Source organism: Hyaena hyaena, unplaced genomic scaffold, assembly GCF_003009895.1.
Source record: "Hyaena hyaena isolate Hyena2069 unplaced genomic scaffold, ASM300989v1 scaffold_3, whole genome shotgun sequence".
Classification (NCBI taxonomy): Eukaryota; Metazoa; Chordata; class Mammalia; order Carnivora; family Hyaenidae; genus Hyaena; species Hyaena hyaena.
The window spans coordinates 6,961,892-6,988,182 of record NW_024080635.1 but is presented as its reverse complement, the minus strand read 5'-3'; the positions used below and the strand labels follow the sequence as shown (position 1 = coordinate 6,988,182).

At 47.3% G+C, this 26,291-nt stretch overlaps 2 protein-coding genes across 3 annotated transcripts in view; one reads left to right on the top strand and one right to left on the bottom strand.

Annotated features, from left to right (window-relative positions):
- Nucleotides 1–18,746: 18,746 nt before the first annotated feature.
- Nucleotides 18,747–19,049, top strand: LOC120232058 (small nuclear ribonucleoprotein G-like). Its single transcript, XM_039232466.1, has one exon. The coding sequence runs from the start codon at nt 18,747–18,749 to the stop codon at nt 18,975–18,977; it is 231 nt and encodes a 76-aa protein (XP_039088397.1). The 3' UTR covers nt 18,978–19,049.
- Nucleotides 19,050–23,890: 4,841 nt separating this feature from the next.
- PAFAH2 (platelet activating factor acetylhydrolase 2) overlaps nt 23,891–26,291 on the bottom strand; it is a 30,110-nt gene continuing 27,709 nt past the window's right edge. For both annotated transcript variants that reach the window (XM_039232456.1, XM_039232446.1), the window contains exon 11: nt 23,891–25,727. In XM_039232456.1, the coding sequence (XP_039088387.1) occupies nt 25,633–25,727 (95 nt within the window). In that variant the 3' untranslated portion in view covers nt 23,891–25,632. The remainder of the gene's footprint in view (nt 25,728–26,291) is intronic.

Here is a 26,291-nt window from a genome sequence, read left to right as displayed (position 1 = left end):
GCAAGTTATGCCCGTTGGGGCAGACCAGCGACACCACCTCTTAGGAACCGCCAACACTAGGTGCACATGGGACCCTGCAGCTCAGGCTGTAATCTGAACAGCACTGCCCTGACTTGGAAGCTAGGGTTCCTAGGCAGGTCTAGTAGCTGAGACAGTGTAAAACAGCAACCCCCAAACCCCTCTTCCTCCAGTGGAACCTCGTAACAAAGTTCCGTCACTGAATTTCATCGACATGGGCTTCTTGTAACCCGGAAAGGCAACCCACTACACACACATACACAGCTGAACATGCCCCAGAGTCTGCAACTCCGGGCGGACCCCTAGGCTCCACTGCAACAATAAGAAACAGCTACCACACTTCCTCCAACAGCCCTGACTCTCTCGTGCTAAACTACTCACACACTCTCCCACTGTCATCCGGGTTCTTTCCACTGCCCCTCCCCCTCCACACACTCCCTGTCACCCTCCTGCTCATCTCCCTTCTGTGGGGCCTCCCCTCGTTCCAAATGTTGCTCGCCACACCCCTTGCTGGATTCCACAGCTGCTCAGGGCCCCTCAATGAGAGGCTCCTCAACTGTGGACATCATTTTAGAGTCTTTGTGTGTTGGGAGGCGCCTGGGTGGCTCGGTTGGTTGAGCATCCAACTTCCGCTCAAGGTCGTGGTCTCACGCTGGTGAGTTTGAGCCCTGAGTCAGAACCTGCTTCAGATTCTGTCTCCCCGTCTCTCTGCCCCTCCCCGGCCCATACTCTGTCTATCTCTCTCTCAAAATAAGTAAATAAAAATAAGGGTCAATTGGATGGCTCAGTCGCTTAAGCATCCGACTTCGGCTCAGGTCATGATCTCACGGTTCGTGGGTTCAAGCCCCACGTCGGGCTCTGTGCTGACAGCTAGCTCAGAGCCTGGAGTCTGTTTCAGATTCTGTGTCTCCCTCTCTCTCTGACCCTCCCCTGCTCGCTCGCTCTCTCTCTCTCTCAGAAATAAATAAAACATTAAAAAAAGTTAAGAGAATAAAAAATAAAGTCCTCACGTCTATATGCCATAATTCTTTGTTTAGATCTGTCTCTTCTCCCTTTGAATTCCTCAAAGCCTGGAGATTTCCTTGGGTCCTCAGTGCTTTTGCAGTGTCTGGGGCAGGAGATGTAGTCTATAAACATTTTTTCCAGCACTGAGTGAATGCATGAAACATAACAATGAGAAAGAAGATCTCATTTTTTGTATGAAGATGTTCAGAATCACACCTGGCATCATTTGTTACTATGCTTTTAATACTCTCAAAGTGTTTCTTTTTTTTGTTTTTAATTTTAAATTTTAAAAATTTATTTATTTATTTTGAGATCAAGGGAAGAGCAGAGAGAGAGAGAGAGAGAGAAGGAGAGAGAATCCCAAGTAGGCTCCAAGCTGCCAGTGCAGAGCCAGACACGGAGCTTGAACTCCCAAAACCATGAGATCGTGACCTGAGCCGAGACCAAGAGTCAGACGTTTAACCGACTGAGCCACCCAGGCACCCCCCAAAGCACTTCTAATGTCACTTGTTACTTTGAGTCTCATCATACCCAGGAAGTAGACAGGGAGCAGGCTATGGCTCCCCACAGTAGAAAAGGACCCCAAAACTCTGAGAAGGGCAGTGACCTGCTCAGTGTCACAGGAGAGATGGCTCGGAGTTGGAGAAGACCGCTGACCTCCTGACTCTGATTTGAAGCGGGGGTTCATTCCACCCGCAGCTTTGGCTTCCTGATGCTCCTGTGACCTCCCACGTGGAAGGGGGCATCAGAAAAAGGAAGGGAGCTTTGAGGTCATGGATCTTTAACCCTTTGGGGGACCGTCTCCATCTTAGCAAAAGCCCAAATCCATGGCCCCTGGGAGGGAGGCATCTAGAACCATGAAAGCACTGGGCTCACAGCAGCAGAGTTGGGTTCCAGATTTGGGATTTCCACGTTCTATCTGTTTAATCTTTTTTTTTTTAATGTTTTATTTATTTCTAGGAGAGAGAGAGAGAGACAGCGTGAGCAGGGGAGGGTCAGAGAGAGAGGGAGTCACAGACTGAAACAGGCTCCAGGCTCCGAGCTGGCAGTCAGCACAGAGCCCGACGCGGGGCTCAAACCCGTGAACCGCGAGATCATGACCTAAGCGAAAGTCGGACACTTAACCGACTAAGCCACCCAGGCGCCCCTCTATCTGTTTAATCTTGGGTAAGTCATTTTCTTTTTCTTTCTTTTTTTTTTAAATTTCTTAATGTTTTATTTCATTTTTGAGGGACAGAGAGCAAGCAGGGGAGGGACAGAGAGAGACAGAGACACAGAATCTAAAGCAGTCTCCAGGCTCTAAGCTGTCAGTCAGCAGAGAGCCCGACGTGGGGCTTAAACCCACAAACCATGAGATCAGGACCTGAGCCAAAGTCGGACACTCTTCTGACTGACCCACCCAGGCGCCCCTCATTTACTTTTACCTCATTTGACAGGTGTTTGCTTCGCAGGGCTATTATAGAATCTGGGGGTTACTAGAGCTGAAGAGAATTGATGCTCTGTTGAGACATCATACACATGGGAGGGGGAAAGACAAAAATGACATGGCAAAGCAAGGTGGGCAAGGCCTCAAGTCTGAACTCACCGTGCGAGGACACTCCCCTCACATGGAGCTCTGTGTATGGGCGGAGGTCACTGGCACAGCGACAGGGCAAACTGCCCTCAGCCACGTCATTCCCACCTCTCCTGCCATGTCCTATGGCCAATCGATGGGAGGACGGGGTAGAGGGTTCCTCCACTTCAACTTAAACCTGCAAACGAGGCATTTTCCTAAATTCCTTGACCTCATAAAAACGATCTGCTTATTTTGAGATCACTTTATTTATTTGTTTTAAAGTAATCGCCATACCCGCCACAGGGCTGGAACTCCCAACCCAGAGATCGAGAGTCCCATCCTCCATGGACGAAGCCAGCCAGGCACCTGGGGATTTGCTTCCTAGAGTCCCTAGGTTCTAGCCAGCAGCCTCTTTCCAAAGTACCCTTTGGCCATTTTGTTACTTATTTTCCCCTCTAAGAGGTGGGTGGGGAGCCATTCGCGTCTGGCCTTGCCGGCCTTTATCGGAGTGGGAGCCCCTATGCACAGGCTCTTAGGGACGATTCCTTTTATTAAGGGTCCTAGAAAAGCCACACTCCCCTCTTCAATTTTATCAAGGCTTGCAGAGGAGAAAATGAAATCATGGCTACTGTGACATTTTACACCCTCTCCCTGGAAGTGGCCAGTTGCTACTTGCTATTATTACTTTTTTCCATTTCCATTATTAAGGTTATGAGTTCAGTCTCTGCTCTCACACAATTAATGCTGCCTAGAGACGGGGGCTCTATTCATGGCTGCAGACAGCGCCACGCCCGACGTGTTGTGTGGTGAGCGTTTGCTCACCTGTCCTGTCCACAGGACAATCAACTCCCCAGTGACGATGACTCTGCCTTATTCATGTAAGTATTTCCAGTGACCCGCACAGGGTCCGCATTCTGTGGGCATTTTGTAATTACGGCTACCGTTTGTCGCACGCTGTGCTAGGCACTTTTTAATGTAGCCTGTCACGTAATCCTTACAACAACATCTCAAGGGAGAAATATTATTATTCCCATTGACATATGGGGAAATTGAGGCTCAGAAACGCAAAGCAACTTGTCCAAGGTAACACAGCCAGTACATAGCAGACTCAGGATGGAAGAGAGGCGGACTAGGTTCCAAGCCTGTGTTCTTGCCATTTTGTCATTGGCTCGTCGCCATCCACCTCCACTGCTGGAAAACCCTTTTATTCAGAGGGCTATTTCTGCGGCTAAGCCAGAGGCTGCCTCTGATTCTCTGTCTTATATTCCTGACTCTCTCTGGGGCCCCAGCTACTCTCAGTCTCCCCAACAACAGGAAAAGGCATTTGCTCTTCTTCCGGATGTCTGCAATCGTGGGCACAAGGATTTTTTGTCACAAGTGCACAGGGGCTAACTGAAAAGGAAAGATTCATAATGATTAAAATAATGAGGCAGTCAAGGGACACTTCACGCTCTTCTGTCCTCTGTCCTTGGGGGAGTCTCACATCCTAATCTGGTCCAAGCCACTCACCTCCCTCCCCAGTGGGGCTGATTTGATGGTCTATGAGATGATGGTGATAATGCTGACCCTGCTCATGGGAAGGAAAGGGAGAGGAGGTATGTGGGAGGAGTTAAGACTTAGATGGGAAAAGATTAGAGATGAAAATGCATGAGTTTAAGGCTGAATTTAGAATATGACATCATTCCTTTTCAGAGTCAAAAGTCTCTTATAAGTCATGTTTATGAAATTCCATAATGTCCTCATTTTGCTAATCTTCTCCTTCCTATAACAGGAGTCAGAAAGGGGGAGACAGAAGTCCCGAGGGTGCTGGGTCTCAAACCTTCCCAGGACAGACTGGAGACTCAAAGGCTCACAAAGTCTCCGCCCCCACCCAAGAGCGAAGGATGGTGAAAACAAGAGGAGGTGACAGCTTGGAAGGTGGCTTTGGCTAGCTCCAGGTGCGGGAGAATTTGCAGTGGAAGACAAACAGGTCACGGGGAGGGAGGCTCACTGTGAGCTAGGCAGGGGGTCTCTCACCTCTGTGTTTCCCCGGGGCCCACGCCCGGACTGCTAAGCAGACACTGTCGTCTGAGGGCTGGTGGGCTCGGAAAGATGAAAGTGGTATTTAGCAGAAGAGAGAAAAATGTATTCAACTCCCAGCCCAGTTATGATTTAGATGCAGCCGTGGGCAGAATAGCAATGAGCTCCTTATTTTAAACAAGTGATAGAGAGATGAAAATAGATCAAGGGTGTTGAATCAATGGAAGTTTTTTTGCAATCAGTGAACGGATTGCAGACCACACCCTTGTCAGGCAGGGAAGAGACAAATATGAAGGGTCTTCCTTAAGAACAAAAAGCCTCTCGGGGCACCTGGGTGGCTTAGTCGGTTAAGCGTCCGACTTTCGCTTAGGTCATGATCTCGCAGTTCGTGGGTTCGAGCCCCGCGTCGGGCCCTGTGCTGACTGCCAGCTCAGAGCCTGGAGCCTGTTTCAGTCTGTGACTCCCTCTCTCTCTGACCCTCCCCTGCTCACGCTGTCTCTCTCTCTCTGACAAATAAATAAAAACATTAACAAAAAAAAAAAAAATTAAAAAAAAAAAAAAGAACAAAAAGCCTCTCATTTCAGAGAGCATTCATATTGCTGCAGAGTGACTAGCATCTAAATCACCACTAGAGAAAGTTCAGATCTCATCTTGGTGCTGGACTCATAGAGGATAGGGATTCCAGCCTTGGGACTCTGGACCCAAGTAAGACCCTCCAAAATTAAAGGAACCCCTGGACTGGATGGACTCTCAAGATCATGTAGCAAAAGCTATGACAGTGATTCCCATTCGTGTATTTGGGGACAGATAGTTTATAGACCTTATTTTGTTCCAATCTTAATAGCATTCTCACTGAGCAGACACAAGTATCTGCATGCTGGAAATTAAGAAACTAAAGCTCAGGCCAAGGTCTAGCCCAAGGTCACACATTTGGAAGTATAGAGTCAGGATTTGACCTTGGGCCTGAACCCATGTTTTGTCCACTACACCACAGAGGCCCTTGCTTGAGTGTCAATTCTCAGTGAGGCCTTCCCTGAGGACCCCAAGGCAGCATGTGGTGCCAGATCCCTGGCATTCTCTAGGCTCTGCCCCTGTTTTATTTATCTTCTCAGCACTTAAAAGCATCTGATCTGGGGCGCCTGGGTGGCTCAGTCCAGTTGGGTGTCTGACTCTTGATTTAAGCTTAGGTCATGATCTCACAGTTTGTGACATTGAGCCCTGCCTCAGGCTCTATGATGATGGCAAAGAGCCTGCTTGGGATTCTCTCTCTCCCTCTCTCTCTCTCTCTGCCCCTCCCCCACTCTCTCCCTCTTAAAAAAAAAGCACATCTGACTTACTATATCTTTACTTGTTTGTTTAGTGTCTGTTCTCTTCGCCTAAAAACTAGGCTCCACAAAGGCGAAGATTTTTATTCATATCCGTAGTGTCTAGAACAGTATCCGAATTCATGAATATTCCACGAGTAAGTGAATGTTGAAAAACCTCTTGCCTGACTTTCTATTGGAAAGCTAACATCGACATGCATACTGCTTTTGATAAAATGCAACCCAATGATCTTCTAGAAAACCTAAGGGTTCTAGACTCTGATGGAGTAAAAGGCAGAGTAAACAGACAGTGGCCTGCCTTTTGGAAGGAAGGGGAGCAGATGATGGCATTCAAGCTGGCGAGGGGGGTGAGATGCAGATACGAGGTGCTAGCTCACAAGTTAATGCGGGTGCTCACAGGGATCTGTGAATAAGAAAGTAAAACAGGTAACTAGAAACGCTGACACAGACAGCGGCGCTCAGTCTCTAGGAAGAATCAACAAAGCCGTTCCACAGCCTCGTCTGGCACGGATCGTGGGTCTGCTGGTTGCCAATAACTTTGTCTTCATTTAGGAAGATAAAAAAGGTGGTGGGGGCTGGAGGGATAAGACTTCCCTGGAGGACAGATATCGACTGTACCAGAGAAAAGATATACAAAGTCACTTGAAAACAGTGGTTCTTTAGCTTGCCCGGACTGATAACTGGGGGCAAATTTTTGGACTCAGTGGGGAAAATGTGAGATAATGTGTATGAAACCCTGAGTACAAGGCCTAGAACATGGGGCCCATGTAATGTTCACTGTGAAACTGATAGCCTTTTCTGAAAATCTGATAAACGTTAACAAACTCTCTGTAGAAAAAATGCACCCTTGACCTTACACTCAAAATTTTGCATATGATTTCACAGGGGATAGGAGCCTTCCAAAGCATTCCAGGTCTACTGAACAAGGGGTTAAGATCAAGTGCCTTAATGAGACAGAAGGGCTCCAGGGTCAGCAAGTCTTGACTGTAACTCGCTAGAATGGAATCATACGCCTAAAGGAACAATGTGCTAATTGGAACAGGGGTTAATCAACCTTGGGAGCACAGAAGGCAAATACAGGCTGTCTCCATTCTTAGTTCCCATTGCTAAGGGAGGGGCGCCCTGGCCCAAGAACCTATCTGTCTGTCCTGCAGTTAACAGTGGTTCAGCCTACTTCCAAGGTGTGTGTAGTCAGCCTTAGCTTGATATCTTTAACATTTGAATCACATCACCTAATTCCCCTGGCTCTGCCAGGGGAGGGTCTGGCCCTGCTCAAAGGACAGGGAGTCGGGTCCCCTCCATTCACATCTTTCTTTCTTTCTTTTTTTAAATTTTTAATGTTTTATTTATTTCTTAGAGACACACACAGTATGAGCAGGGGAGGGTCAGAGAGAGAGGGAGACACAGGATCAGAAGCAGGCTCCAAGCTCTGAGCTGTCAGCACAGAGCCCAGCACAGGACTCGAACCTATGAACCGTGAGGTCATGACCTGAGCCGAAGTCGGACGCTTAACTGACTGAGCCACCCAGGCGGCCCACATCTTTCATTGTAAATAGTGGACTAGCATTCTGGGCTTATAGAACAGTCCGTGAGGATGGCTACCCCTCCTCCTCTGCGGAGGTACAGATCAGTCCTCCTTGTGCCGAGACTGAGAGCTCTTATTTTCTACCAAATTTGAAAATTTGGTAATTTTTTTCACAGGAACCTACTCGCAGGAAATAACCAGGAGTTGAGATGTGTACACGGACATATAGAAGATGTCCACTATAGGGGGTTCCTAAAACCGTTTTCTTTTCTTTCCTTTTTTTAAAGTAATCTCTATGCCCAGCATGGGACTTGAAGTTACAACCCCAAGATCAAGAGTCGCATGCTCAACTGACTGAGCCAGCCAGGCGCCCCTGAAACCTTTTTCTTTTGAATTAATGTTTAGACTCACGTGCAGTTGTAAGAAATAATATTGAGAGATTCCCTATTCCCTTCACCCAGCTTTCCCCAACGGTAGCTGCCTCCATCTGTTCAGGCTGCTATAACAAAAACACTAAGGACAGAGTTGTTTAAAAACCATGTATTTCTCACAATTCTAGAGGCGGGGAAGTCCACGCTGAAGGTGGTGGCAGATTACAGGTGTGGTGGGAGCCCCTTCCCTGGTTCAGAGGTGGTGGTCTTCTAGCTATGTCCTCAGCATGGCAGAACGGGTCAAGGGACTCTGATAGCTGTCTCTAACCCCATTTCACGAGGGCTCCACCCTCCCGACCTAATCGCCTCACAAAGACTTGGCCTCCTAACACCATCACACTGGAGAATAAGTTTCAACATATGAATTTTGAGGGGACACGTTCGATCTATGGCAATAAAATATCTCATATAATCACACATCAAGGAATTGCCATTCATACAATACGCACACCTTATTCAGATTTCACTATTTTACGTGCACTCATTTGTGTGTATTTCGTTGTATGAAACTTTATCACATGTAGATTTGTGGGACCACCCCCATAGTCAAGATTGAACCGTTCTGTCACAAGGAATAATGTTAATTTTTACAGTGAAAAAAGTAAAACTAAGCGCAGCACTCAACATCAGGAGACTGCTCGCATAACTTGTGGTATAGTCATAGGATAAAATATTATTCAGTCATTAAATCACCCAGTACCTGGGTAGCTCAGTTGGTTAAGCAACTGATTCTTTTTGTTTTTTCTTTAAATGTTTATTTTTGAGAGAGAGTGAGAGCCAGAGTGAGCAGGGGAGGGGCAGAGAGAGAGGGAGACACAGCATCAGAAGCAGGTTCCAGGCTCTGAGCTGTCAGCACAGAGCCCGACGGGGTGGGGGGGGGTTCAAACCCATGAGCTGTGAGATCATGACCTGAGCCAAAGTTGGACGCCCAAATGACTGGGCCAGCCAGGTGCCCCTGATACCTATATTTTAAGGAATATGCTAGAAATGTCTAAATATTATTTACCCTTAGTTGGTAGTATAGGTTGTACTTTTCTTCTGTTTTACTTTTCTGGATTTGTCAAAATATTCTACAATAAACATCTACTATGCACTGAAGGTTCGTGTCCCCCTAAAATTCATATGCTGAAGCCCTAACTTGGAGTGTGATGGTATTGAGAAGCGGGGCCTTTGGGAGGTACTTAGGTTTAGATGGGGTCCTGAGCGTCTGGCCTCATGATGGAATTAGTGGCTCTAGCAACAGAAGACAGAAAGAGACTGCTCTCTCTCTGTCACATGAGGACACAGGGAGAAGGCAGCTGTCTGCAGGCCAGGAGGCAGGCCCTCACCAGGAACCGATTCAGCTGACACCTTCATTTTGGACTTCCCAACCTCCAGCACTGTGAGAAGTGAATGTGTGTCATTTAAGCCGCCAGTGTATATTCTGTTATGGCAGCCCAGGCCAAGACAGCATCTCTTATTCAAAGAATGGGGGTGGTGGGGTGTGCATGTAGGAAAATACAAGAGGGTAAAAAGGGAAGAGAAACCAAATTAAAACCAAAAATTTCGACTCAAGGCTGAGACCCTACTGTGAGGAGGGACTGCTTCCTGGGGAGGCAATTGCTCTGTCTGGGGTTCCTGTGTTGAACAACAAGGAGGTAAAGGCATCCTCTGGGCTTCAGCCTTATTTATGGAAGACAAGGAGGCTGGAGAGACAGAAGGCCAAGGGCAGAGGGTCGGAGCCGCCTGCTAGCTCACCCTTGCCTGTTAGCTCACCCTTGCCTGCTCTACATTCGCTTTCCTGACCTGAGCCCAAGAGGAAGAGGGAGGGGGTGTGGGGAGTGAGACACAGGATGGGTGGAGCATCTGCGCAGGCAGTAACCTACGGGAGACAAATGAGGGCAGACTCTGGAATCTTCCCTGCCTGGGTCTGGGCCTCTCTGCAAGGAGAATGTGCACTATCTGATAAGAGTACTGGCCTGGGAGTCAGCTATCTATCTGAGTCTCATTCCAACTGGGCCTCAAAGCAGGGCACTTTGGCAAACCCAATTTGATATGAGGGACATTTTGATAGAACGGTCAAAATAAAAGTTACCATTAAAAATTACCAAGTAGGGCATTTGTTGTGATGAGCACGGGATGTTGTAAGTAGGTGATGAATCCCTAAACTCTACTCGTGAAACTAATATTATACCATATGTTAACTAACTGGAATTTAAATAAAAACTTGAAACAAACAAGGGCACCTAGGCGGCTCAGTCGGTTAAGTTGGACTCTTGATTTGAGCTCAGGTCATGATCTCACGGTTGGTGAGATTGAAGAGAGCTGTGCTGACAACTCGGATCCTGCTTGGGATACTCTCTCTCCTTCTCTCTCTACCCCTCCCCTGCTCATGCTTTCTCTTTCTAAATAAATAAATAAATAAACTTAAAGAAAAAAGCTTGGAACAAACATAAATTACCAAGTAGCTTCTGAAAGACATATCCAAACCTTCCTTTCTCAAATTTCTACTATGTCTCTGACCCCCCACTTCATTGCAGTGAGAGCTGGCATTGGGTGGGGCTCAGAGTGGAAGTGAGGAGGTCTGCTTTGCATGTACTTGATAGTAAAAAAAAAAAAAAAAAAATTTAAAGGGGCTCTGCGGGGGCTCAGTCAGTTGAGCAACCTACTCTTGGTTTCGGTTCAGGTCATGATCCCATGGTTCATGGGTTTGAGCCCCACATTGGGCTCCAGGCTAACAGCAGGGAACCTGATTGGGATTCTCTGTATCTCTCTCTCTCTGCCTCCCTGCCCCCCTCCTTCTCTCAAAAGTAAATAAACATTTTGTAAAATTTATAAATTTAATGGTTTGGTTTTTAGGGTAGATGTCCTCATATGAATGGTGCTGTACCAATGCATTCCAGAGTTGAATGGCTGCTTTCAAATCCGCTAAAGGTGTTGGAAGTGCTTTCCAAACAAAACAAGAGATCTCAGGGAGGGTTCTCAAGTAAAAAAGCCAGAGGGCCCAGAAGGGAAAAGAAGAGGCAACTCCATCTGGCAGTGAAATGCCCTAGAATCCTTATGAGGACATGGGTGGTTTCCCTGTCGGGAATTGTGCCCTTTGTGGGACTGCCTGTCCTTCTACCATCCCGTGTGATGCTGATAAACAGTCACAGTGTCAGGCTCGCCCCCAGCATAAGAAGTGCGCCATGGGTCAGTCCTGGCCAATTTTAGTACCTGTTTCCTGTCCACAGTGACCAGTCTAAGATACAGAATCCAAGCAGAGTCAGCCTCCTTCCTTGGCATCTAATAATATGGAGAGAATACTCCAGGATCTTCCTCTGAGATTGTGGACAAAGATGGATAAAGACTGTGGTTAAAGATGATGAGAGTCGGGGGGCTTCTGGCAGCCATCTTGCCACCATGCAGATAGCCAGCAACCCCACTCCAAACTTCCTAAGCCTGTAAGTTGTTTTTGCTTAAGCTGGACCATGCCTGTTTTCTGGCCATTGCAACTAACAGACCAGTAACACCTTGTTCCACTCCTTATTTTAGAAGTTTGGGGATCCCAAGATTGCCTAAAGGGAGGCTTGCTTCTGATGGGCCCTGCCCACTTATCAGACTCTAGCTGGAGCTCAGGACACCTCGGTGGCTCACTCAGCTAAGCATCTGACTCTTGATCTTGGCTCAGGTCATGATCTCACAATTCGTGAGATCAAGCCCTGTTTTGGGCTTGGTGCTGACAGTGCAGAGCCTGCTTGGAGTTCTCTCTCTCCTGCTCTCTCTCTGCTCATCCCCCGCTTGTGCACACACACACACACACTCTCTCTCTCTCAAAATAAATAAATAAACATTAAAAAACACCAAAACTCTAGTTGGAACTTTTAAGGAAACAATGACTTTTGTTATAAAAAAACACGTATGTGCTGCAAGAAACAATTTTGTATGTGTTCCCTTATACATGTGAGCAAGAGTTTTTTCAGGTTTGCCTAAAAACAGACTTGCTGATTGTAGAGTATACACATCACTGACTGCATACAATATTTTTTTAATGGTCACTTATTTCTGAGAGAGCATGAGCAGGGGAGGGGCAGAGAGAGAGGGAGACAGAATCCCAAGCACCTCCCCCCTGTCAGCGCAGACCCGGTACAGGGCTCGAACCCACGAACCACGAGATCACAACCTGAGCTGAAATCTCAACTGACTGAGCCACCCAGGCACCCTTCTGTACTACTTCTAAAGTGGTTGCACCAACTTACTGGTGTTCCCAATGAGTATTCCCCCAAATTCCACATTTATGCTGGTATTCATGTTTTCAGAATTCTGCATTTCAGGAATGCGGAATGAAATTTGAGTTTCATTTTTGTAGGGTAGTATGTGATTTGTCAGCCTGTCCTAACAGTCGGGACAGTACCCAACATGTGGTCCAGCAGTGACACAAGCAGCTGTGACGTTGGTTGAATTGAGGTGGCTGTGGATGCTTGTCTTGTGTGAAGTCTTTTGTGAGCAGGGGGACCAGCGTGTACAACGAGCACTTAACAACCCTGTGGAATCAATCCCAGGCACTGACAGGTGACAGGCCAGAGGAGATGCTGGAGCAGCCTGCATGAGGCTTGCAGGGTGGGTTTTGTAGAGGAGGAGAGTCAGCAGCAGTATGGAGCCAGATGGAGGGAACAGAGGTTGATGAAGAGAAGCGAGGAGAGGGTTTTTAAGAGACTGTGGCCTGTCCCAAAGCTCAAAAGTGGGAGAAGATTCTTCAGCATTGAGGGAAGAAGCTGGATTGGCAGAAAAGAACTTAAACGGGAGAATAATCAGAAAATACAGGATGGTGAGGTAAATTTACTAAATTGATTCATGCCTCAGTATCTTTGGTCGTAAAAACAGGATACTGATGGTACCCATCTCATAAAATTTCTGCGAACATCACATGAAATAATATCTCTAAGGCACTTGGCACAATGCCTGCAACAAGTTCAATAATATTAGCTCTTGTTAAGTAAGTTGTCCAAGATCACACAGCTCAACTCGCCAATGGGTGTCTAGGATTTGAATAGTTTCTCTGATTCCAAAGCCCAGACTCTTAACACCACTGTGCTCTACTGACTACCTAGCATTTATACTCTACGTTAGTTATTTCATTCATTCCTTACCACATCCCTGAGCTGGGTATTGCCATTTTATGGAAGAGGAAATTGGGCATCACTTAACTCTCTTGCCCAAGTTCACACAGTTGGGATACATGCCCAGGCCTGCCTGGCTCCGAAGCCCTCTCCCCAACATCACACTAGAAGTTTCCTGGCTTGGGTCCCAGTCCCAGATCTGCTACTGATGGACCTGTATCCCTGAGCCTGTTTCCTCCTTTTGTAAACAACAGGGGCTAAGTTAGAGAATGAGTTCTCTGGTCCCTTCAAGCTCTACTGTTCTGGAAAGGTGGATTTGATGAAATCAGACAGTGTTCCAGGTAGGAGAGAGGGGTTGAGTCAGACAGGATCCCCACCCCCATCTGAATGCACAACATCAACCAGCGGAGATCCAGCAGCGCCCAGAGAGGAGTTCCGGTCTCTAAAGCATTAGTCATCGTCTGCTCCCATGCCTCAGGGGCCCAGCAGGGCTGCTGCACCAATTATAGTGGATTGATGAGGGGCCTCGAGGATGATGAAAGGGTGGGGGAGGAGATGTCAGAGGGCACACTGGGAGATCCGAATCACTCAGCCTGGAGAAGAGAAGGCAAGAAGGGCCAGTCTTCAAGTCTCCAGTGACTGTGCCGTCTGGGTGTCAGGGGAGAAAGAACACGAAGGTAAGCCTCAGGGTGTCTGGGACTGGCCCTGGTCCTGGCTCTGACACTCACAAACAGGAAGACCTTTGTTTGACAAGTTATTTCATCTTTCCAATCTTCAGCTTCCACATCTAAAACATTAGTCAGCCATCAACACAAGGATTTGTAAAGAAAGAGAGAAAGAAAGGAAAGAATAAAGAACGAAAAGATAAAAATATATATTAGGGAAAGACCTTTAAAGTGAAACCACACCAATTTATACAAAGAAATGTAAACTATTACAGCTAAAAACAACGGAAAATGCCTCAAAACCCTGGCAATCGAGGGAATCACTAAGCAGACCCAAACAAAAGGATAGTGGTTGATGCAACAGAATATTAAAATGTCATTTAAGGGGTGCCTGGGTGACTCAGTTAAGCGTCCAACTTCGGCTCAGGTAATGATCTCACAGTTCACGAGTTTGAGCCCCTTATGGGGTTTTGTGCTGACACCTCAGAACCCGGAGCCTACTTCACATTCTGTGTCTCTCTCTCTGCTCCTCCCCTACTCATGCTCTGTCTCTCTCAAAAATAAATAAAAACATAACAAAAAAACTTTTTACATCATTTGTAGGGGCGCCTGTGTGGCTCAGTCAGTTGAGCATCTGACTCTTGACTTCGGTTCAGGTCATGATCTCATGGTTCATGGGTTCGAGCCCCGCGTCAAGCTCTGTGCTGAGCGTGGAGCCTGCTTGGAATTCTCTTTCTCTCCTTCTCTCTGTGCCCTCACCCCCCCCCACTCAAAATAAATAAATAAACTTTTAAAAATGTCATTTGGATGGGGTGCCTGGGTGGCTCAGTTGGGTAAGTGTCTGACTTCAGCTCAGGTTGTGATCTCACGGTTCATGGGTTCGGGCCCCACGTCAGGCTCTGTGCTGACAGCTCGCTCAGAGCCTGGAGCCTGTTTCAGATTCTGTATCTCCCTCTCTCTCTCACCCTCCCCAGCTCATGCTGTCTCTCTCTCTCAAAAATAAATAAAACATTAAAAAAAAAATTTTAAATGTCGTTTGGAATGCTGAATAATAATAAACATTTATTGAGCACCATGTGCCAGGCACTGAGGAGAGGCCTTGGCATACATAATCTCATTTAATATCTTCAAGCATCTTTTGATAGGATTGCATTTTTCAGATGAGTTAGCTGAAGCCCTGAGAGGTTCAGTCACCAAACAAGTTAATAAGTGATGACATCAGGACTCAAATTCAGAGGTCCATCTGCTTCAGAAAGCCGTGCCCCTAATTAACACTCTCCTATTGGACAGGAGGACCATGCAGAAATAGCGAAATGCATATATGAAAGTGTGAAGCAGGGAGGGAAAATCCCTCTCTGGAGTGATTATGTTAATGTAAGAATGTTGGCATCAATGTTAGGTTTGGAAATTTATAAATAGGCAATTTAGGATGATGGGAACTTTCTTGGGGCTGCTAAAGTTTAGATGTTCCTGTTTTGTTTTTGATAGAGAGGATAAAGGCCTAACTCCTTCACTTGTCACAGAAGCCTTGATTTCTTCAGTAAGGTCCCTCTTATCCCCATTTCTTACCTCTTTCTTCCAGTTATAATGTCCTGGATATGCCATGCCTTGCTATTTATACTTCTGTGCCTTTGCATGTTACAGAAGGGAAGGAACAGGCCTTGGAAGGCCTTCTCCCTTGCCCGTCTGGAAAACTCCATTCATCTTCAATACTGCGGTGGCTGGCCTCCGAGATGACCCCCAGTGATCCCCACCTCCTGGTGTTCACACCCTTGTAGAGCCCCCTCCCACACCGAATAGGCCTGGCCTGTATCATATGATATTGTGGATACCATGGAACATGACTTCCAAGGATGGGTCATAACAGATACTGTGGCTGCCATCTTACTGTCTCTTGGATCACTTACTTTGGGAGAAGCCAGCTGCCGTTTCTTGAGCAGCAGCCCCACGGAGAGCTCCGTGAGGTGAGGCCTCCTGCCAACAGCCTCCTGTCATGTGAGTGAGCCGGCTTGGAAGCGGATTCTCCAGTCTTAGTCAAGCCTTCAGACGACTGTGATCCCAGCTGACATCTTGACTGAGAGATCTTAAGCCAGAAGCACCCAGCTAAGCCACGCCAGGGTTCCTGAGCCGTCAAGTGGGAGATAATGTTTGCTGTGCAAAGCTGCTACATTTGCGGTTATAATGCAGCAATGCAGCAATAGGTAACTAATACAAATACCAAGTTCAAGCAAATGACACACTGCGAGGCTTTTTTAGCTTTTCTCCTCTGCTGGGGTTGATGAATCGCCCTGTGCCACTTCTGAGCTTTAGATCTCCCTCTTACGGCACTCGTGACACGGGGCCTAACTGTTGACTTGCCTTTCTTACCCTCTAGATTCAGTCCCAGGAGGACAGAGCCAATTGTGAAAAGCCGTGTAAGTGCTTGTAGCGTGAATGAACACGTGTGAGAAAGGCCATCTGAGTTAATTCTCACAGAACTTTTAGCCTGGGCTTCTTCCCCACACAAAAGCTCCAATTATGACTTATGGAAATCATGGATATCACAATGAGTATGTCCTGAGGATTTTCTTATTTTCTTCCTTTCTTTCTTCCTTCCTTCCTTTCTCTTTCTTCCTTCCTTTCTCTTTCTTCTTCCTTCCTTTTCTTTCTTTCTCTTTCTTCTTCCTTTTCTTTCTTTCTTTCTTTCTTTCTTTCTTTCTTTCTTTCTTTCTTTCTTTCTCTTTCTTTCTTTCTTTCTTTCTTTTCTTTCTCTCTCTCTTTTCCCCTTCCTCCCTATTTCTTTCTCTCTCTCTCTCCCTCCCTCCCACCGTCTCTCTCTTTCTTCCTTTTTCTTTATTTTTATTTTGAAAGAGAGACAGAGACAGAGACAGAGAGTATCCACAGGGGAGGGGCAGAGAGAGAGGGAGAGAGAATCCCAAGCAGGCTCCACACATAGTCAGCGGAAGAGCGATCCTACTGCAGGGTTCGATCCCACAAACCATGAGACCATGACCTGAGTCGAAACCGAGAGTCAGACGCTCAACCAACTGAGCCTCCCAGGCGCCCCCTGAGGATTTTCTTAATAATCCAACAAACCCCTGGCATCTATAGAGGCATCTACAGATGGACTGGACTGGACTGGAATTCAGATCTGGATATTAATTCAAATCTGCCAACTACTTGCTGAACCTCCTTGAGCTTTGGTTTCCTCATGCACCAGATTTAAAGGTTCTTCCAGGTCTAAAATGTAATGATTCTATATTTTCAGTGAGTAATTACTCTTGTTCCATAACGAGGAGAAAAATAGGCTAATAGTGTTAAACCATAACAGGGGTTCTCAAACTAGGCTACACATCAGGATATCCCTGGAGTTTATAACAGTTCACACACACACACACACACACACACACACACACCCTTGGAGTCCACCGTATACCTGCTGAATCAGCTTCTTTGGGTCTCTGGAGACATGCTCAGGGCATCTGTATTTTTATACATCCAGAGCTGAGACTCACTGATCTACAATATGTAAGTTAGAGATTAGAAATTTTTCTTTTCCTGCCAGTTGGTTGGCTCCATGATTTACAGAGTACGGAACTAATCGGTCTGTTCTCTGAACTGTTAACTTTATGTGGGGCGGAGGGATGATGGATGGACTGCTGGAACCGGCCCATCTCTACTGCTAGAAAAGCAATTCGAAGTGTACCATCAGGACTCAGTTGGATCTTCACCAAAAATCAGTCTTTGTACTGCCCAACTGTTTAGGGCATTTACTGGAGATCAAATCATGGCTTATTTTAGCCTATAGAGGGAACAGAACTGCTTTCTTTCTGTGAGATAGGGATGAACAGAAATTAAGAGCACTGACTTTGGAAGCCAACAGTTTAGGTTCACATCCTGGCCCCAGGACTGACTGACCTGCTGGGTGACTGTGGCCGAGCGAGTGCATCTTTCTGAACCTCACTTTCCTGAGCTGTTGTGTGGGGATAACGCATACTACCTTAGAGGGATGGTGTTAGGATTAAATGATACGATGTATGTAAAACACTTAGCACAGAGTCTGGCACAAAACAAGGGCTCATTATATAGCAGCACACTGGCAAAAAACAAAATATGGCACTTTTGGTATTAATAGCAACATATATTTGTCTAGTGCCTTGTAAATTACGAAGCACCTTACGTCTTATATAGAACCCCCCTCCCCCTCCCCCGAATCCTGAGGTGGGCAAGGCAGTTATTAATGACCCCATTTTACAGGAAAATAAAGGCTCGGAAGGGTTCACTGGCTCCAGCTCAAATGGTAAGAAAGCGTCAGTGTCTGGATTCAGACCCGGGTGTGACACCACGAAAATGAATAATTATACACGCACACTTGGCAGGCCGAGCATCTAGGGACCATCTGGCTTAGCAGGCTGAGGAGGACTGTATTTCTGAGCAGCTTCTTTTTTTAGGCGAAAGCAAGATGGGAAAAATAAGCTGGCAAACTTTCCCTCATTTTCAGTATCGGTATGACTTGTGCTCAGTTTTGCCCTCCTTCCAACTCTCAAACGCTACGTGTCCAAGGATCTCTGTATCTCCGTTCGCTCGCACTGCCCTCGGCCGCAAGGTCACTGGCTCTGCCCTGGGCCCCACACCTGGGATCTGGGAAAACCCAGTGAAAAGGGAACAGGGGCAGCTGGAGACGTGGGAGGGCTGGGCGAACACCAGCTGTTCCCAAGTCTGGCTGGGGAACAAGCCTGCTGATGAGGGGGATGGCGGGGGAGGGGACGGCGATCCCTGCTCCCCATGTCAGCCAACAGGAGGACGCTTGTCCTGTGCAACAGATGGGTCCCGCCCCTGGAATAACGTAACTAAGCGCAATACGAAATATGGCGCGGACGTGTTTCTCTTGGGGAGCAGGGGGCCAAGAGGTCAAATGTGAGGCGAGTCTAAGCAGGAAGGCTTTCGCAGAAGAGCGGGAGCTCAAAAGGGGCCCAAGAGATGAGCAGTGCTTGGATGTACAGGGAGGAGGTTGGGAAGAAAGCATCGTGAGAAAGGGCACGCGTGTGTGTCTGGGGAACAGGCGGGCACACGAGGGGGGCTGTGGAAAAAGGGTGCGGTAAGAAGCGGGGGACAGGGGGATTTTTGAGCTCACCGAGTAGACACCATGAGCAAAGCACATCCTCCTGAGTCGAAAAAATTTATGGACAAGAAATTATCATTGAAATTAAATGGTGGCAGACATGTCCAAGGAATATTGTGGGGATTCGATCCCTTTATGTATCTGGTGATAGATAAATGTGTGGAGATGGCAACTGGTGGGCAACAGAACAATACTGGAATGGTGGTAATTCGAGGAAATAGCATCATCATGTTAGAAGCCTTGGAACGAGTATAAACAATGGGTGTGTTCACCTGAAGAATCCAACTGCTTCCACATGTCCCCTCCATAGTACCTGTTTTACTACAGTATAAAAATCAGGTCATGCATTTTCATATTGAACTTTTTGTTAAATAAACTTTTTTAATAGTCAAAATACGCTTTCTCAGACATTGTGAACATGGAAAATTGAATGTTAGCTCTTATTCTAGTTTTCTCTAACACGAACAGTTTCTGGTTGAGACTGAATTGTTCAAAGCTTTTTATGCATTAATATTGAAGAATTTGATTAAATGTAACACATGGAAAAAAAAAAAGAAGCGGGGGACGGGGGTGGGGGGGTGGGGCAGGACCAGGCACGATGAGGGGGTGGGATGCAGTCCTACGGGAAAACCCACTCGGTGACGGTGACGGAGCCAGGAAATGGCACAACAGCAGGGGTCTCCTCAGGGGTCCGCCAGTTCAACACCCCCCACCCCACGTCCCAACCCCACGTCCCAATTTACAGGCAGGGAAACTGAAGTCACAAGAGGGAAAGCACCTAGCAAGAGAGACGGTGACAAGAGGGTCGGTGACTGAGAGCCGAGACCAAAACCCTGGGCTCCAAATAGGCAGTTTGGTCCCCCTCCCCCCAGACCACCTCGCCAGGCCGGCGTTTTGATACAGAAGTGGACGCAGGGGGAAAGGGGCTGGAGTCCAGGAGGCTGTAAGAATGAATCCAGGGGTGAGCGGCCGTGAGACGAGCCTCAAAGGCGACAGCTGGCCTGTGGGAGGGCACAAGCGGACCCGGTGGGGAAGCAGAGCAGGCAGTGAGGGGGAGGGCTGGAGGGGTGTCTCCAGAGGAGGTCAGGGGCGCTTTCACCCCTCCGCGCCCGCCCTGAACGCGACAATGATCACTGCAACTAGCTTCAAACTAGCAACTAGCCACAAACTCCCCTCTTCCCTCCACCACCCTCTGAGCCGCCCACCTTTGGGTCACGGCTGGTGCACAGACATGCGTGTTCGGATGATCAGGTGTGAAACTAAACCCCAACCCAGAACCTAGGAGTGGAGACTCTCCCTGGTGGTGAAGAGAGGCTGGAACTGCAGCGTGGGCTTTGAGCTTTGATGTGGGAAGCAGGGAAACCAGGGCAAGGAGAACAGAACCTTCTCTCCATCCAGCTCCACCTCCCACAGGGGAAACAGCTTCTCGTGACAGAGGGGCCGGGGAACCGGACGGGCTGACATAAGAACTTCGACCAGGACCACTGGGGCCCACGCAGCGAAGGGCAAATGATGCCTGACCTCACCGGCACGTAAGGAGGAGCAAGGGAAACACTGCCGGTCACGGGTTGTGTAGACTGAGCGCTTGCATAGACATCGGCCTAAGCGCTTTACATGCATTAACTTCATTTAACCATCACCATAACTCAAAGGGGTAAATACTATTAGAATTCCCATTTTGCAAACGAGGAAAACAGAGTTCACAGAATATACAGCGTGAAGCCACAGGGCTATTGGGGTCAGGGGTGACTGATCTCAAAGACCATCTTCTTAACTGACACCTGAACTGCTTTCCTCATAAACCAGACTAACCGAGCGCCCGACCCACAGTCCTCGGTGAAAGGCAACTCTCCCCCCAACCCGGTTCTCAATAATGCTGAGGATGTCACGGAATCTGAATATAAGTCATATAGGACTTGCTGGAGTTTGGGGCGCCTGGGTGGTTCATTCGGTTAAGTGTCCAACTTTGGCTCAGGTCATGATCTCACAGTTTGTGAGTTCGAGCCCCTCATTGGTCTCTGTGCTGACAGCCTGGAGCCTAGAGCCTGCTTGGGATTCTGTGTCTCCCTCTCTCTCTGCCCCATCCCACCCATACTCTGTCTCTCTCTCTCTCTCTCAAAAATAAACATTAAAAAATTAAAATAAAAAAAAAGAAATTGCTGGAGTTTGACTTAAGTTTTTTTCCCAAGAGTTTTTAAGTGTTTTATTTATTTATTTATTTATTTTTCAGAGAGACAGGGAATCCCAAGCAGTCTCCACACTGCCAGCACAGGTCCCAATGGGGGCTCAAACCCACGGACTATGAGATCATGACCCAAGCGAAAATCAAGAGTCAGACGCTTAACTGACTGAGGCACCCAGGCACCCCAAGATTTTATTTTTAAGTAAGCTCTACACCCAGCGTGAGGCTTCAATTATAACCCCGAGATCAAGAGTCACATGCTCCACTGACTGAGCCAGCCAGGCGCCCCATGGAGTTTGATTTTTTTGATTCAATTCCTCATGAAATTACATTCTTCATACCCTGACAGTTTAAAAAGACAGAGGCAGGTGCAAAACGGTGTATACAGCTGGTATACAGCTCCGCGATTAGGAGCTTGGATTTTGACACCGAAATCCCAGCTTTGCCAAATTCTTGCTGTGAGACCTGATCAAGTCGCTCCTCTAAGGCTCTGTTTCCTCATACATGAAATGAGGCCAATATCACCTCACCTCAGGGGGTTGCTGTGAGAAGGGAGATGACGCATGTAAAGCCCTGGGCATAGTCTTTGATGCACAGGAAGGGCTCATTAACCCAGGCTATGAGGATGGTCCTGATCACTGGTACTTTGCCATGTGGCAATGGCCAGGGACACTCGGCATCTGTGTGTGATTGTGACAGGACAGAAAGCAAGCTTCCTAAGGAGGACGGGTCCTGGGTACAGAGTACGGCTCCGTCCGTCCCTCCCTCTGTTGGTCTGCAGGCGCAGGGGTAAGTGGTGTCCCAGAAGAAAAGGGGAGCAGATGTTGTCCTGCACAAGGCCAAGACATGGAGTTGGAGTTTGACTGGCATTTCAAGAGCCTAGGAGTCCTCCTGAGGATGAGCAAGTAGACAGCACCTGTCAGGACACGCACCTGGGGCTGTGTTGGGGGCACAGCAAGAGCCCAACCAGCCTCAGCCTGACAAGTGCGGGAAGCGGGAGGGATGAGCACTCTCATTCCAGTCTGTATTTACTAACTTTCCCTCCTAACTGGTGCACCATCCCCTGTGCAGACACCTCCCAATATACCACGAGGAGGCTTCCATGGGCGCAGTCCAATAATGGGATGGAGAATAAGACGCAAAAGAAATCTGAGACGTCTTCTTTGCTTTTGGAAAGGATTCACCAGCATGTAATTTACAGCAAATGCCAAATAATATGCCAGATCACCTTACTTATCTAAAGGCCATTTATCTGGTGTCTTTCGATGCCCTGGGAGCTAACAAAAAACCAGGATAAAGAACCAAAGGCCTTGTGATATCCCTGCCGAGCAGTCAAAGGAAGGATTATAAAGTCCAAGCGCTGAAGGCAGTGCATTCTGACTGCAGAAGTCTCCAAAGCCCTCTCTGACTACGTGGTTTTACTCTAGACAGTTGTAAATAATGTGGCTGATCACAAGTCCCAAATCACAAGCAAAGAGGGGTTGGCACAATAAAGGCAATGAAGAGTGATGGCTGGCAGCCTGACCACAAGGGAGACAAACACAAACTCTGAAAAGCAACCAAAAGAACTAAGAAGAGAGCTGCTGGGGGGCCACACAGGATAGGTGCAAACAGCTATCCACATCTTTACAGATCAGAGGGCACCATTGCACAGACATTAGATCACAGATAGGTCGGCCCTCTGGGCGCAGTATGGGATGTTAGGGATGGCCAGAAGACTAGTTTTGGCTAATGAAATATGAATGGAAATAGTGAGTGGCACTTCTGGGTGGAAGCTTCTAGAGCTAGTGGGTGCCCATGGCAACTGGCAGTGGACGCTTTCAGACAGTGGCAGCTCCACCGGCCTGGGTCCCCAAACCAGGATACAGAATTCTAGAGCCCAGCACTTCAACGACATTCTCCTTATGCTTGGTCTCACTGGAATTCATAGATCCTTTATGTCTCATGAGTATAAAACAGACACAAGGCAGAGTTTTCCAGCCAACCAACAGAGAAAAAGAACACGGGCAAGAAATAAACTTTGGCTGCTGTTTGGGGTTGCTTGTTACTATCATATAATTTAGTTTATCTTCACAGAAACATCCTAAAGAGTTAAATGAGGTCGGTTCACATTATGAAGTATGTGCATTATCTTTTTGGTAGAGTGACATTCAAAATAGTCAATATCAGGGGCGCCTGGTTGGCTCTGTCGGTACAGCATGCAACTCTTGATCTTGGGGTTATGAGTTCAAGCCCCGTGTTGGACGCAGAGATTGCTTAAAAAACAAACAAACAAACAAACAAGAGTCAATATTATATTCTGTAGCTTACAGGATATAATTTTCAATTATATAAAAATTTACCTACTCCAATGTTGCTAGATAAATGGGTCATTACCAGAACATGAACTGAATGGACAAGATGGATCTAATTTCTGAGTACTTTCTTTACAAAATATATCTGCATTATTTATTTGTTTAAGGGAGAAGTTGGGTCTCATGCTAATACTGCCAGAACTGGCCCCAGGCTCAAGAACCAGTAGATACTGGTTCTGCAAGCACAGAGGGGCTCTGGTCCCCATTTGGGGGCTAGAAGTCTTTATCTATTAAATATCTGAATGCATTCTCCTAGAAGGAAGTCCATAATGTGTTGTTGAGTAAAATAGCAAGCCAAAAACTTCTTATATATAGTCTTTTAAATCATTTAAATTACAAAAACGACCTTATACTGGGCCAAAAAGCAAGTTTCAACAAATCTTGAAGGATGAACACCATATGGGTTATTTTCTCTGACCACAAAGCAATTAAACCAGAAAACAACAGTTAAGAAGAGAACTACAAAAATCTCACATATCCGGAAAGTAGGAAAGGCACTTTTATTTATTTAATTTTAAATGTTTATTTATTTTTGAGAGAGATTGAGGGAGAGCATGGGAGAGGAGCAAAGGGAGAGAGTGAGAGTCCCAAGCAGACTCCACACTGTCAGTGCAGAACCTTCCCTACATGGGGCTCAAACTCAAGAACCGTGACATCACGACCCAAGTGGAAATTAACCAACTGAGCCACCAGTGCCCCAGAAACATACGTTTAAACAACCCTTGGGTCACACATCCTGACACTTAATCCTCTTAACAATTCATGATGCAGATCTCCATTTTAGAATTCAGGAAATAAGAATGGAACAAGAACATAATTTGCTCAAATTTACTCAGTGGTGGTAGAGTCAGGACTCAAAACCAGGATACAGAATTCTAGAGCCCAGCGCTTCAATGATACTCTCCTTATGCTCAGTCTCACTGGAATTCACAGGTCCTTCCAAGGTCCCCCACAGCCTCAGGGGATCCAACGCTTCACATCTTAGAAAGAACAGCTGTTGCAAGATGGGAGCCACCTTGTCCCAAGCTTGCTTCGGTGGCGCTTGACCTCAGACCTACTGTGTAGGTGTATTTCCCCTTTCTCCTGCCTCATCTGGGATCCCCTACTACCTGGGCTGAGGTACGAAGTCTAGCGTAGTGGAGAGGACGGTTTCAGGTTGATGTTCCCAGACAGCTTTGAGTTAGCTCCCCAGGAAGATTTCCCTTCCTTTCGAAGGTTTTTTCCACATGGGCATAAGTGGTAAGCGAACAAAGAAAAGACTGAAGGAAAAGTCACTTCCAGATGGCTCGCCATCTTGCTCTAATGCAGATTAAATAAAGAAAATATTCCAACATATCATTAGGCAAACATGAGTATTAATATGATTCATATCATAAATGGAACAGAATGGAAATTCGGTCTATAGCTTGACATACATTTGAGGGTAGGGCCCCAGAGCCAGAAAACAGAAACCCTACAGCACCTGAGTCCGAGCAAGCAAAGGCTCATAGTACCTGAGGTAAGGGGCGAGAAAGAGTCCCTAGAGCTCTCCGGGGGTGGCTGCCTGAATTCTGACAACCGAACTACCTCCCTCTTGTGGCAAGGGCACGTTCAAAAGTCCACTTAATGGTGTTTATCTGTCTTCTCCATCTCAACCAACTTGTGTTGATTCTCGTCAAGATACGTCTTTAACAAATGCCCATGACATCCAGAGCTTCTGCAATACCGGTCTGGGCTCGGCTTCCCTCCCTAGGCTGTGAGAACAATGCTTCTGCCCTCCGCGGGCTCACAAGTCTGAGTTCTGAGCATGTTCCATATAACAAGAAGGCTTGAAAATAAACAGAAAATGGTGCTCTCTATCCTAGGAAGTTACCTAAAGTGCTCAGAACTTACCGAGTGGCCCTGGGAGGGAGCAGGCTGAAAGGTGGGAAGAGCTAGTGCAAGGCTGGGCTGGCGGTTCTGAAGACGGGAATTTCACTCCATCCTTCGGCTTCATTTCTTCCACTGCAGAAGCCACAACAGCCCAAGGTGAGGGAGTACGCCGCTGGGTCAATAGTGCTTGGGGCCCGAAGCACCGCCCCCCCCCCAAATCCACCCCACTGCCTGATCCCCACACCATCAAGGTTCAGTTCCCAGAAAGTCAGTTTGCCAACCAGTGAGTGACCCACGCCCCAGCATGAGTCTGAGATCAGCAAGTCCGAGAATCAACAAGTCTGAGATCAACAAGTCCAAAATCAAAGTACCCAGTTAATCTAATCAGCAATGTGATTTCATCCATTCAATCTGTGAAGAAGGGTCACCGTCAACCACTTCTTGATAGGAGGCTACGGGTGTCCCTGCACAGACCCCGAATGGGAACTCAGCTCAGTGACCTCTCACAAATAGCCGGGTGTGCCTACAGGCTGGACAGATGGTGTGGGGCCCCTGGGGTGAGCGACGGTCCGATGCCTTCAATGAGGCTGTTCCACTGGTCATAGTCCTCTTTCAGGTCTGAATGGGGGAAAACACAGGACAGTTAGGTCAATCTTTGCAACGTTAGATCAAAGAGCAGCTACCATGGATTTAGTGGGCCGGCCTCGAGAGGGGCCACCGGGGACACCAACAAGGGCGGTCACAGTGGTCATGACGGTGACGGCAGTGTAACTGTGCTGCGTTCAGTGCTTTTACATGTGCTTCATAAACGACTTGCTTAATCCATAACAACTCAGGAATGATAATAATAACACAAGGCAGAATTTCCTGAAGGATAATCCGAAGAGAAACATGCATCGTTCCTCTTTTCCAATATCCCTCCAAGTTCAGTACTGTATTAGCCCTATTTTACAGTTGAGGAAACTGAGGCTCAGAGAAGCTACCTGATTCACCCAAGGTCCTTATGGCTGCCAAGTGGTAGAGACAGAACTCACCACTGGGTCAGAAAGGGAGAGAAAGCGGAAAGCCTACTTCTGAGCTCAGGGAAGCTGCTGAACAGGGAGAGACCTTTGGCACGCCAGCCCGCGGATGCAAATTCAGGGCCACCTCGAGGCAGGGCAGGAGAGAGCAGGATGGCAGTAT